Source organism: Lepisma saccharinum, chromosome 18, assembly GCF_977018435.1.
Source record: "Lepisma saccharinum chromosome 18, izLepSacc3.1, whole genome shotgun sequence".
In the NCBI taxonomy this organism is placed as follows: domain Eukaryota; kingdom Metazoa; phylum Arthropoda; class Insecta; order Zygentoma; family Lepismatidae; genus Lepisma; species Lepisma saccharinum.
In genome coordinates this window covers 65,261,047-65,274,802 of record NC_139246.1, presented here as the reverse complement: position 1 = coordinate 65,274,802, position 13,756 = coordinate 65,261,047, and the positions used below count along the sequence as shown (strand labels likewise).

The 13,756-nt window shown below is 39.9% G+C and overlaps 1 protein-coding gene across 1 annotated transcript in view; it reads left to right on the top strand.

The window, feature by feature from the left end:
• Arr2 (arrestin 2) overlaps positions 1-13,756 on the top strand; it is a 53,523-nt gene that overhangs the window by 9,938 nt on the left and 29,829 nt on the right. The window contains exons 2-4 of the mRNA XM_083139857.1: positions 3,157-3,278; positions 4,040-4,171; positions 12,594-12,800. Of these exons, the coding sequence (XP_082995983.1) occupies positions 3,157-3,278; positions 4,040-4,171; positions 12,594-12,800 (461 nt within the window). The remainder of the gene's footprint in view (positions 1-3,156; positions 3,279-4,039; positions 4,172-12,593; positions 12,801-13,756) is intronic.

Genomic DNA, 13,756 nt, shown 5'->3' with positions numbered 1-13,756 from the left:
ATCGAAAAACACCCCCATCCCGGTAGCGAAGCTACCCCCCCTGTCGATTTTGGAGGTATAGAATACGTGTACCAAGTTTTGGTGGTCCTGGGGTCAAGGGTTAAGAAGTTAGCCCACACTCCAAAACTTTGATCACTCGTAACTTTTGAACGAATAGTTGTAGAAAGGTCGGGTTTAGTACGTCGGTCGAGTCTCGGTGTCCTCTGTCCTCCCATACCAAAATAAACATAGGTCGTCATGGAACCAATTTTTTTCATCAATCGAAAATTTTCCAAATCCATTGCGTTAAATTGCAAATATCTCGAATTTTTTATAAACAGTAGTGTCCCATAGGATTTTTGAGAAAAAAAACACGTGAAACTTTACAGAGGTATGTGGTTATCTAACCGCAGCCGTTAGAGAACCTTTTACTTTTTTGGTTGGGCACCACGCACCCCTGGCGAGGTTATATAGGGGCCAGGGGATCCTAAAAAAAAAAACAATTATTATTATTTGTTTGTTTGCGTCACAATACGGAAAATAATGAGAGGCATACGCGCGCGCGCGCGTGTGTGTGTGTGTGTGGCACATCGTTTCCCCCGAGAGAGAGGTTTACAAAGGTCACGATATATAAACATTGTGTCCCCAGGACTTGGAAAATTAACAACAATTATTATTTGTTTGTTTTGCGTCACAATACGGAAAATAATGAGAGGCATACGCGCGTGTGTGTGTGGCACATCGTTTCCCCGAGAGAGAGAAAGGTTTACAAAGGTCACGATATATAAACATTGGGTCCCGGACTTGGAAAATTACGATAAGGTGCACTCATCCTTCAAAGGATGAGAGGATGAGAGAGTGAAATTCACTCATCACTGCTTTTCTACGCTGTGAAACATCGTTAGCGCAATAAATGAGGCGCGGAACGTGGAGAGAAAGTGAGTTTTTCAGGTTTTTGAGGTCGTTTGGTCAAGAAATCAGAGTTGTGGTAGAAGGCATATTTGTGATACTACTCACTGATTTCCTCAAGAATTTGCTTCGGCGACGTTCCTTGGTAGAAGAAAAATTTGATGACAGCTCTGATCTAGATGTTAGTGAAATTCGCTGGCTGGGCACACATGATCACTTCAGGGGCCTGAAAAGCACCGTAACAATTCCGTTATTAATATGAAAATTTGCATGTGTATATATCAAGATATGTTCTTTAAAACTGTAAAGTTTCATCATTCCACTTGCACTCCTTCTGGGTTGGGCTACGAACTTTTCAGCACATATATTCCTCTATGTCAATTGCAAGTTGTGCTGTTGCTAATGAAGAAGTATCAGTAAAGGATTTTCTGATTGAGATAGGAAAACTATTTGTTGGGACGCGGTGTACTTGAGCCCCAATCGCTTAAATATTTGACAAAGCTCCTCGCAGATCCCACGGTGGCATAGGGCCGCAAGCTTAAATGGTTGGCTTCGTACCAAAATCAATAAGGACCTTTTGCTTCATAACGTCAAGAGGATGCAAAACTCCCCCTTTGAAAATTGAAAATTAATCTGAAACATGACACTGTAATCGAAGAGATCGTTCATTAATCAAGGGATTTTGACTATTAAAAATATATAACATATAATTTTTATAACTTTGATTTAAAAATATACACTTGACGGGATTAACGAAAGAATGGTATATCTGCTATCCGACGGAAACTGATATTCGTTCTGAGGTTGGAAGGAGGTCCCATCTACTCCCTTGGAAATTGCAGGGTTGTGTTCGTCACATTCTAGGTAAAATATTCCATTTATTAGATTTTTTTGCATATCAATGGTGTTGAATTCTTCTCTTTCGGTTTATGCACGTTGCAGCGTACTGGAAACTAGAGAACAAAGTTATGAAACTCGACTTATATCAGTTCTGCATGGGACCTAAAACCTATATCAACGCTACTGTTTCTGCTGGTGTATTTTATTATAATTATTAATATTATTATTATTTTCGTAGTAATAACATCATCGGTCTGTAGTCAAGATGACTCAAACTGGATATTCAGTAGCGGCAGATTTCAAATAGATTTAGTACTGATTAGTCCATTTGTGCTTCAATTCTTTTAAAAATAATTAGCAGTGTGGAAAAATATATTTTTGAAGTATTCTGTTTCGTGTTCCTCGAATATGTTCGTTGGGATATAATGTCACCATCACATTTTCATAATAGGCCCTACTTGGTCATTGGTTTTGGGGTGTACGTGCCCCTCTGCCCTCACACCCTACCGCTAGATCGTCCAATGCCGATGGGCTCCAAAACATTTTACCAATTCCCATTGTGGTTTTTTATCGATAGCGATAACCCGTAGTTCAGCAATATAGTATATAATTGAAAACATGCAGTGAAACTTTAATTAAAAAATCTGACCGTCTAACGAATAGGAAAGTGGCCTCAATGTCACATGTTGTGCTCCATCTTAGCTGTATATCTTTAATTGGCCCCAACAACCAATATGAATTTTAGACACTGTTGAAATCAAGTGATTTACTTACGCTGTGTTCAATATTATTCCATTGGTTCATTGATTTGATTTATTTCACTTCACTTTTCTGCCACTTTTGGCTAATCGCAATAATGAGGATGAGAGATACGATGAAATTGAACAAAACACTCTTGCAAAGAACACCCATACTCAGGTTCGAACCTGGAAACCCTGACGTCGTAGCGTGCAGTGCTAACCACTACGACACGGTGCCCGGCAACATCTAATTGGTGTTGAAATAGGGACAACTAATCCTTGAAAAAGGAGAAAATTCGTTAGTTTTATTCCTAACTTTGTTCGGACTGGATTTTTTTAGTGACGATAAATGTTATTTTATAGAACAATTTTTTTAATGTAAATTCGAAATACTTCTGATTAAGTAACTGCTATTTGTAACATTAAAAGTACAAAGTACATCCAGGTTATAGGTACACAGAATCTATGTTTACGTTCTAAATGTTGGAGTTATGTACATTTTTACACAAATTAGAAATTTTGTTTGAACAACTTAACATTGAGCTAAGCAGGTTACGTGTAAAGGTAATCGCACCCTTAGCACTTTAGTTGCCACAACTAAACTATTGTTCTAACTTAGAGACTGTAACTTAGATATTTACGAAAACGAAGATATGCAAGTAGTCTGAATTGAGTTCCATTCTTGCAGGCAAAGTCACCGTGTATCTGGGGAAGAGAGACTTTATAGACCACGTGGACCACGTGGATGCCATCGATGGTGTGGTGGTTGTCGACAATGACTATCTTAGAGGCCGCAAGATATACGGACAGGTACGTGACTTCTACTCTTTCTTTCGAAATTTGAGTGCCACACGCAGGTCACTGTCGGCCTCTGTGGCGGAGTGGTTAGCGCAGCGCGCTACGACGCCAGGGGTCCCGGGTTCGAATGGGCGTTCTTGGTGAGTTTCCCCACATCAATTTCATCATATTACCATTTATCCTCATGTCTACGATCATCCAAGAAATCACAGAGAGCGAAGGAAAGTAAATAAAATCAATCTATGGAGTTTCTTGCATGAAACGAAAGGCACTGAGCGAAAACGCTTCCCTTACTCTGTCTCGGTTATCTCTGAAGCTAGTCTCTGCGACACGAGACGACTACACGAATGAACACGCGAGAGGGAGAGGGATTGCGTGGAGAGGGGGAAGCGACTGAAGTTACCAGCCTTCGCAGCAGCGTGTACTGCTTCGCTCTGCCACTCGATTCCTCGCCCTTCTCTGCCGCTATACGTGGCTTGCTTCAGATATGACTGGGACAGGGTACGGCAGTCTCGAAAGTGATAAACTGAAGAATCTGAAACAGCGGCCTGTGACCATCGCAGAGTTCCCTCGTCAAGAGACTACCCAGGCAATACAACAATCTACCGAACCAAATGTACATTTTTGAAAATCAGGTCAACATTTGAAAGTCACTTCAGTTCTTGAAATTTTACTTCACGTTGTATTTTATCTTGTCGGTGCATTATAGTATAAAATGGCTAATGCTGTATTTGGAACTCTTTGTTAAATAAAGAAATGTCTTTCCCAAACAGGTGACGACCACCTACCGCTACGGCCGAGAGGAAGATGAGGTGATGGGGCTGAAGTTCAGCAAAGAAATGATCCTGGATCAAGGCCAAATAGTTCCAGCTCCGGGAAAGCGAGCCGAGCTTTCGCAGGTTCAGGTAAATTGGCTGAATAAATATCGTAAAAGTTTTCGCGATTTACTTCTTTTTCATTCTAGCAAAAAACATTTTAGAAACTCGAGATGGAAAATTTGAATGTATTGTATTTACTATTATAAAGTGGAAAATCTTTTAACAAACTAAGATTTTGTAACTCAAAGCTAAAAAAAACATGCTGACACTAATAATGTGGACATCATCAAACGTGACAGTTATACTGTTCTTTTTAATGATTATTTTCTTATTTTGTCTGTGTTTCTATCCCTTTCTTTTAAATGTAATGATGAGGATGAATGATGAAGGGACAAGAAAAAGCCTATTAGGACCCATAAAAGCTTCTCCCAGGACTGTCAAACAAGTGGCCAAGGTCAAAGTCGACCCACGCCTCTTCCCTTCTCTTTGTCCACGGCAATACCGTAGCTAGAATTGATCTCCAAGGGGGCTCACGGGTTATCAGGGGGTGCTTTGTAAACCAATTCCATTTTCCAAAAATTTAACAGTATTAAATGAAGGTTAATTATGTGTGGGGGAGAGGGGTCATTACGTTACTTAAAATTTATAAATATCACACAAATACTACATTTTTCTACATCTTTTAAAATATCTTTTGAAGTGTTAATTGACTGGTACTGAAATCATCCCTTACACACTCCATACTGCTTTAGATGATACAGATATTTATATCACACAAAAAAATGCACAATATTCAATCAGAGTGCCTACAGTACATTCCACCCCCGGCCGAAGCAATGAAACTCCCCTTCGTTCCCAAAACTTGGGAGCTGTTAACCTTTGATTCAGATGCGGAGGGAATTTGCATGATGACATCAAAGTCACAGATTTCTGTCTTAATGGAGCCCGCAACAGGGGCAAAAAAAGGTACAGATAAAGAAGCTCCCGCATGAAAGAACTTACAAAGTCTAGATAATCTTCTAAATACTTGCAGCTACTTAGACTTCAGCTCATAAACAAGATGAGCGAATGTAATAGCTGCTGTTCATGTTCTGTGGATTTATCCTTAAAGTTGTGAGCTGTCTAATTTTTCACTCTTCACTGCAAACAAATTATACAAAATAGTTTTACCTAATGTCAAGGGGGCTGATGGCAGTGCCGGGGGGGGGGCTGACGCCAGTTCTAGGGGGGCTCAGACTCCCTGGCTCCTGCCTGGCTACGGGCCTGATTCACGGAATTTGCTCAAAAAATGTCATCCCAATAAAGTGAAAGTTGCAAATGAGTTGTCACATGACTCGGACTGATCACCACAAAACGTCTGTATCAGTATCTCGTGGGTGGAAAATAGTACGCGAAATTCCTACATGAAATTTTGGACGCTATCCTAATGGAGGTTATTCCTGAGTAAACAAAAAATAATCGATCAGGCAATTCGATTATCGATGGCGGCGAAATAACATCTTCCAAATTCACCAAATTCCCAATGTAAACAAGTGCGATACAGATTATCTTCCAGCTTATTTTGTTACAAAAGATCGCATACCGACTGGATCGCTTGAAATTTGAAAGCGATAGAGATAAACGAAAGTATCTGGAATAATTGGGAAATTCCTGGATCCTTTAGATGCAGGTATAAGGAAAAAGATACTAATGTTTTCCAAGACAATGTTGATCTTCTACCAACAGTTTCGTGCTAAGACTTCTGCAGGTTGAAATAAATCTTACATAAATTATGAAAATTGAAATCCTTCAATTTTACAACAGTAAGATGTATATTTTTTGAGATTGTGTATTCAAACACAGACAGCGCTTCTAATTTTAAAATATGGCTTAGAGAGAGCGTCGTCAGAAATTTCTGTAGGAGGTAAAGGTCTTTAATAAAAGTAGAATAGTAGTAATAAAAATTACGACGGTTATAAATGTTATTGTACAATAACTAATAACTAAACTAATAATATATAAACATTTTATTCGAAATTTATTATTATTATTAATAATATCCAGCACAACTATTTTCCGTTAATTCTTTTACATTTTATAGTTACAATACTGTAATTCACAGTCATTGTATATTTTGCCTTTTGCAAGTGTCGTTCAAGAAAAAACTTTGCATGTTAGTAAAGAAATTATTAACAAGTTTACGTTGTGTTGTCTCACATAAAATTATAATTTTTGGAATTGAATTATTATAAACAGTTCCAATTTTTTCAATTTAGTCAACACATGTGCGTTAGACAATTATAATCTTCGAATCACGTAAAATATAATGTCGACTATAGAGCCCATTCTCTCGTGTTTGTGTCTAGTCTTTTCGCTCTGTCAGAATCCTCTGATTTTTCCGTATCGGATCTGTCTGAAAACTGTGCACAGATACCCGAGAAAAAAAATATTTGTTCCCAACCTCGTGTTGTAACCAAAAGTCAGACAATGGTTGTCGCCTATTCTTAAGACACTGCCTTTACTCCATGTTATTCATATCAAAACCGGAAGTGAAGTTCCCGCCTGACCCAAGGAAGCACAGAAATGTAACATAACATCCGGTGAATAGCCCTTATAGCTCATTATGAAAACTTTTTTTTTAGAACACTGTGCTTTTTTTTTAGAACAATGAGCTATATTTCTTTGTGAAGTGCTAGAATGTTAATGAAAAAGTGAGCATTTCGAGTTCCAGACTCTGCAGTATCTTGAATCAGCCTTCAAAACAAACGAAATCTGATAACGCTGGTGACGGCGATCAAAGGATCGGTTCTCAATATTTGCGAGTGGATCTACAGAAGGCAGTAGTAGTAAATGCCTCGTGATTTGTAGTTGCCTAAGTCGTGAAACATTTTTCAAGAAATGGAAAATTACAGATCCATGGCTTGATGTATCTTGCTTATTGTATGTATGATAAAGTTACACAGAGGTCCCTTGCCACATAAAAGTAATTGTTTATGTATTATTTATTATGCATTTACAGGATACTACTGGTGCTTCACCTCTCCTGACTTCATGGATTGTTTCGGTCTACTAAAATATCCAAGATTAATGAAATCATATTCTAAACAAATTACTACGTAAAAATCGTATTCAAAATTTAAATCACAAATATACTCGGTCCCGGATATGTCTGGAGCGCGCGAACGAAAGCAAATCCCTGCGGAAGTAGTGACTCCAAATGAATGACCAATGAACGCGTACGAGGAAATGGGATTGCAGGGAGGGGGAAGAACGACTGCAGTTACCAACCTTACTGCTTGTCTCCACCCATTCACTCTCTCTCCTTCTTGCACGGTCTTGCTCCACAGATACCTGGGACAGAGCATAGTTAATGCGCACTCTTTGTTTAGTAGAATGAAATCATGAAGTGAAAATATAATTTTATATGCAACAATGTAAATTCACTTCAAAGTCGTAAAAATATGAAAAATAAACAAATGACAAGGAACGCTAATGAATATGATTAAAATTTGCACTTTGCTGTTAGACATTGAACATACTCAGTTATGTAATTAAATTCAATGAACGTCGAGGGCCTCCCCGATGGCGTAGTGGTATCGTCGTCGCCTTGTAATCAAGGGGTTCTGGGTTCGATACCCGGTGGAGGCACATTGGTTCGGATCCCACTTTAAACTGTAGGTTCAGTCCCAATAAGCCTAACTGTGCATAAAGTGGACTTAAACCACCAACCCAATCACTCAATCAATGAACGTCGCACCCGTGGCATGTCGGAAATGAAATGAAACACTCCTTTATATTTAGAAACTTATTAGCCGTCCATAATTCTTGCTATTAAACTCTAACGTGTTTATTGCTCTTGGAAAACAGTAGGGATATTACGAGGTATAAATTAATTGTATATTAAATGAAATGATGTTTAAATTGTAATGACATGCACCTGAACTTCAGACTAATGAAGAAAACTCTCTAATTTCTTCAGATCTTCAAAAAATTGGTTTAGACCCCACGTAGCCTATTCCCCCAAGCTCCGCACCCATCTATAAGCCGGCCCTGATTTACACTTACATAAACTTTCAACATTACTGAATTAAAATACATGGGGCGAGTTGGGAGGTTGTACTCCTTGTTGGAAATATTTTTCGATTTCAGCATGCGTTGTCAACTTGATAGCACTGTTATTTTGCAGCAAGCTAACATATTCCTAAAAGAATTAACAAACAAAAATGTTGGCTAAAATAAGGAAAAATTGATATTGAAATTATTATCTTGATCAGTTCCAAAACAACAATTAATAATGAGATTACGTACACAATGATGCCTTGTCTTGTATTCAACGGATCCTAGACTAGATTTCTTTAAATTCCACTTTAAAAACTGTATGCCCTGTCCCGATTATCTGTTCTGATCGTAAAGTGGACTTGGCCTTATTTCTGTCAACATACAAATTTAAATGGGAAACTATTAAAAATTTGTTAGTTCAAAGCTATTTTTTTAGTACACGGAAAACGAAGTGTGGCCTCACCTCATTTCTCATATAAAATTGTAAATATACCCCACCTCATTCCCTCTAGTGCGTGTATATGATAGAGGGAGAGAAACGGATAATATATGTGGTATAAAATTACTGTCTCATGCTATTCCTGTACAGTCAGTAGAATTTCCTTGCACTGGAAATTTCTTAAGCAACACACTGAAATAGTCTAAGTCAATTAAGGAATCAAATATACAGGGTGTCATTTTAATGGCGTCCAGGGACCACGGAAACGTATAGAGGACATCAAAACAAACAACTTTTCTCAGTAACATTTTTCTTGGTGCGTCGTTTCGGCGCTACAGTCGTTCAAAAAAGTCCGTTTTGTCGCCTGAATGCTGGCAACCACACACAACATTTGATTGAATTTGTGACGTCATATCCCGTCGCGAAGCAATGCGTTCCAGGGTTGCCAGGAACACACATATTCTATGAAAAATGACATAGCTACAATCAGCCACATTATGTACCGAAAACAAAATGAGAAAACACGTTCTGTAACCTCACAGGAAGTACAGAAACGATACGAACATTGGTAGAAAGAAAATAGAATTCAAGTGGAAGTGGTCATATCGAATTTTGTCTCAGCTTACATGTCAAATATTTGCAAATCTAGTTACCAAGTTGGTATCTACAATTTAGTCTATCCACTTCTTTCTTCTGATACTAGAGTGCGCGTCAAATCTCCTGCATATGGCCTTGAACGGCTGAACAGCACCAGCGAATCACAGGCGTGCGGCGTTGCCTAGTTCAGAACCTGTTTCACCTCGCTACTAAATCGTGTACCTGGCGCTCGGATATAAATAGATTATTTCAAGTGTCAGTAGTTCAAAAGATGGAAAGATAATGCATTTGCGAGTATGTACAAAAAACAAGCGTGATTGTAGCTTATACCGTTCCATCTGTAGAAGCAATGTTATTATAAACGTATTTGCATTGTATCGTTTTTGCTCTCCCTTCGTTTCTGTTGCATTCCGATACTTTCCGATTAGCGAAGGGAACAGGGCACGTACGTTCCCAGTGATGGTAAAGAAGTTGACGAAGAGGATTCCGTAACTTTTCGTTTTTTCCGTGTGTTTAGTGGGTATGTGCATGTCGTTGAGTAAACCAAGTGGTAGTGGTAGCGAGAGAAGAGATAAAAAATATAGTATTGTACGAATCGAGGCACGGCAGTTGATATTTCAGGTGTACATTTTTTAAAAAAAATGTTCTAGTGAAGAAGAGAGAAGTAAAATTGGCTATAAGAAGTGCCAGGCTCTAACAGCTCAAGCGTGTCGTGTGAATCAAGCTACTGTTTTTCGCATATGTTCGGGGGCAAAGCAATGTGGATCGGGGCATGTTTCAATCACCTATAAAAATAGAAAGCACATTAACGTACCGAAAAGAACAACAAACTTAGGTGACTTTGAAAAAGACGTACGTAAGTTCGTAGAACCGTCTTTGAATTTTACGATCGTGGCGAATTTCATACTGCCAAAAAGATAACGTACTCTTGTTAACGAAGAACTTGACAATGTAATAGAAGAACAATGGGCCGCTTGTGTTAAACATGTACAACAATTACAGGAAAACGATTTTGTAAGGGAGATAGGTCGGGACGAAATTTTGGACCCAATTATAATACACTTGAAGGACAGTAACACAGAGGGCGAAAATAGTGTGGTCAGTGACGATGAGGACAACGACGGCAGTTGTAGAAGTGACGAGGAGTCCCTGACAGTCCCTCTGGCATAATCAGGCATATTCTTTTCTCCCATGGAGTTTATTATACGGGTGCTCGGAAATTCCCCTTACAAATTCCTAGGGCTAGTAGAGGGGACTGAGTAGACAATATTTGGAATAGGAACCCATGTCCAGAAACGTACCGTTTCCGTGCTACAACCATGACAATATGTCGGATGTGCCTGTGTTGGTATGCAACCGGGTAGGCAGTACATGACGTCAGTAGATCACCTGAAGGGACGTGACGTCTACCCTACCGCGGTATCCTGCCCTAAGCCCCATTCACGTGCCGGTGTGTCTCCGATGAACATGGTTGAGTACCGTTTGCAGAATACACTGACATGATCCTTGTGTATGGCGCAGCGGAAGGGAACGGAAGAGCAGCTCGTCGGTTGTATCAAGAGCGTTATCCACAACATGCGACTCCATCGCATACTCTTTTTGCCAGCATTACGCAACGGTTCCGAGAACAAGGTAACTTCACCGCCCACAGGAAGGACTGTGGTGCTCCACACGCCCGAATTGGAAGAGGCTGTACTGCAGCACGTTGAACAGGACCCTTCAACAAGTACGTGAACAATTGCGCGTGCACTCTTCCTTCCACTTTCATTCAGCGGCTGTTGCCTTCTGGGTCGGCCTCTTAGTGCTAACCAGATGCGAGCTCTGGAGACGGGACATAATTATTTCATTCATTGAAACCTTGCTCTTCCTGCATCGCCAGGGTATTAATCGGCTAGCGTCAGCTACGAATAGGATCTGCAGATATGAATGGAGCAGTAGAGAAGGGGAGGACGGAGTAAAACAGTGTGTCCTGCTGCAAACGGCTGGTACCTACATTCACTTCCCCTCTCACGTGTTCATTGGTCGAGTGCTCTCGAGTTACTACTTGCGCAGAGATTTGTTTTCGTTTTGCTTGCTCCAGAGAGTCCCGAGACAGGTTGTAGTTATGACGCGAGGTATGAGGTGTGAGTGGACGGGAGTGTACAGGAAGTGCGAGGGCCACCAGAGCTGTAGTGAGAGGTGCTTGCTGAAATCAAAGTTGTTAAAAGTTCAGGAACGCATATATTCTAATGGGTTCAATTGGGTTCCGCAAGAGGGCCGTAATCTTCTTCTAGCACAATTTAAATTCGGTCCAAGTTGTATAAGTATAGATTGTGTTTTTAGGCAATTCACAGCTCGCGCCTTTAACATACACACCCATACATTTTAAAATCTTGTCCCTAGGTTCAACACATGCAGTATCTGAAGTTCTGTGCATATAACTATTGGCAATAGACAGGTATTTCTTCGAATCATTACATAACGCCCATTTACCTTCTGATATATGCAGGTTTATTCATATCATCTTATTTATATAACTTAAATCTTGGCCGTTATTCGCAAAATCCCCATTTCAGTTTGCACTGTCTCCCCTTCCCGAAGAGAGTGTGTAGCCACTGGCTTCACAAGTAAAAAAAATAACCCTTCAGTACCAAAAAAGGTGTCCGAAGGTATGTGTACGTGTGTACCCGGTTTCCCACATGAAATGTACTATCGAAATAATGTGAAATGAGCAAGAAAGAAAGAAAGTAAGTTAGAGTCTCCGTCTGTTCACATAGTAAAGGATTTTATAGGCCCCGCTAACGACCTAAGCCATTACTGGAAACTTTCCGCTGGTCGTTGTCCAGCGACACACCTACCTACCCCAACGGCCAAGAATTCAAGTGTACAGGAATACAAAGACATACACAAAAGTTGCACACTAACATTACCAAAACACATGAAACTAAAAACCGACCGACCCAAATAAATTAATGAATAAACACAAAATAAAAAGGATCAAGTAATGATCGCATCATTACAAAGTTTCATTGAAAAAATATTCATGGACCGTATTTCAATTGACCCGGAAAAAAGGTTGCTGGGCCGTATTTAAATTTATCGGATACTTTACAGATAATAACGTTCATTACAGTCCACAACCCATTTACGCTTGCTGATTTTCTCTTCTGGACCGGAATTGAATTTACGTAAAATTCCTGGACCGTTAACAACACTGGCTGAGACGGCTGGAACTGCAGCTTCATTCATAGAGCCATTAAATAGGTTATAATGGGGAAATCTTGCATTTTTATAATGCTTCCAGTTGGAGCCATGAAAGCGTAAAATATGTAGCATTTGCTATAAAATAGTTATCTTGGCTATACTATTTTCAATCATACGACCCTTATACATCTGATTTCTCGCTACATTTGTGTTTAATTATTTAATTATGGGTGTTATTTTATCTCCTCCTAGGAACGTCTACTGAAGAAATTTGGCCCCAACTGCTTCCCTTTCACCCTCCACTTCCCGCCAAACGCCCCTTCTTCGGTGACCTTGCAGCCGGGGGCGGAGGACGAAGGAAGGCCTCTGGGCGTCGACTACACGGTGAAGGCCTTCGTGGCGGAGACTCCTGAGGAGAAGCCACACAGGAGATCTTCCATCGCATTGGCTATCAAGAAGGTGAGTCCCAGTGGTTGGAAAGTTCCTTTTCAAAGGTCATTAAATTAAAGATACAGCTCTCACTAGCGGAAAAGCCTGCCCCCGTGGCTGAGTGTTTAGCACATCGCGCTACGACACCAGGGGTCCCGGGTTCGAATCCAGGACTAGACATGGACGTTTGTGAGTGTCCATTCATCAATTTCATCATATCATCACTCATACCCATCTTTGCAAATTAGCCAAAAGTGGCACAATAAGCGAAGTAAAATAAACAAATCCATCAATCAATCACTAGCGAAAAAAAATTCACAGTTATCAATTTTTAGAAGTTACTCGGTCACTCTTTCTGATTCTAAAAGAGTGATACATATATTCTCACTGATTTTGGAAGGTAACTCAGTTATACTAAATTATTTCGAAATGTGTCGTGTATGTAGACAGAAGTTAATTTACCAATAATGTAGACGCACATACATACACACACACACACACACAAGCACATACGTTTATTTATATATTTACTCACTTAAAGTATCAGATGACAGATGCGTGGAAGACGGTGATATCAGGCTCTGGGAAACACTAATCGAATCAGTACAAATGAGGACTCTATCCAAAGTATGAACGCCAGAAAATTTCAATGCCGTTAGGATTCAATAGAGTTCTGCCGTGTAGGTGAAAGAGGCAAGTTCTAAAGCATTACTGTAACTCTGGGAGTTCACAACAAAGCCACATCTAACTGATTCGACTTAAATTGACCCATCCGTATAAAGGGGATTAAAATTGGGATAGTAAGAACGAAGCTCTAAAAAATTGCTTTTGGCATTCAACCATAGATGTTTCTGCTTTTGCGAGGACAGAGCACAAAAATCGAGTGTGCGAAACCGAGAGAGACTGGGTGGCCATAAACGAGTTTAGGCCTGATAAGAGAACGGTATCGGAACACTCGGAACTGTACCGTTCTATCAGCACTCCAA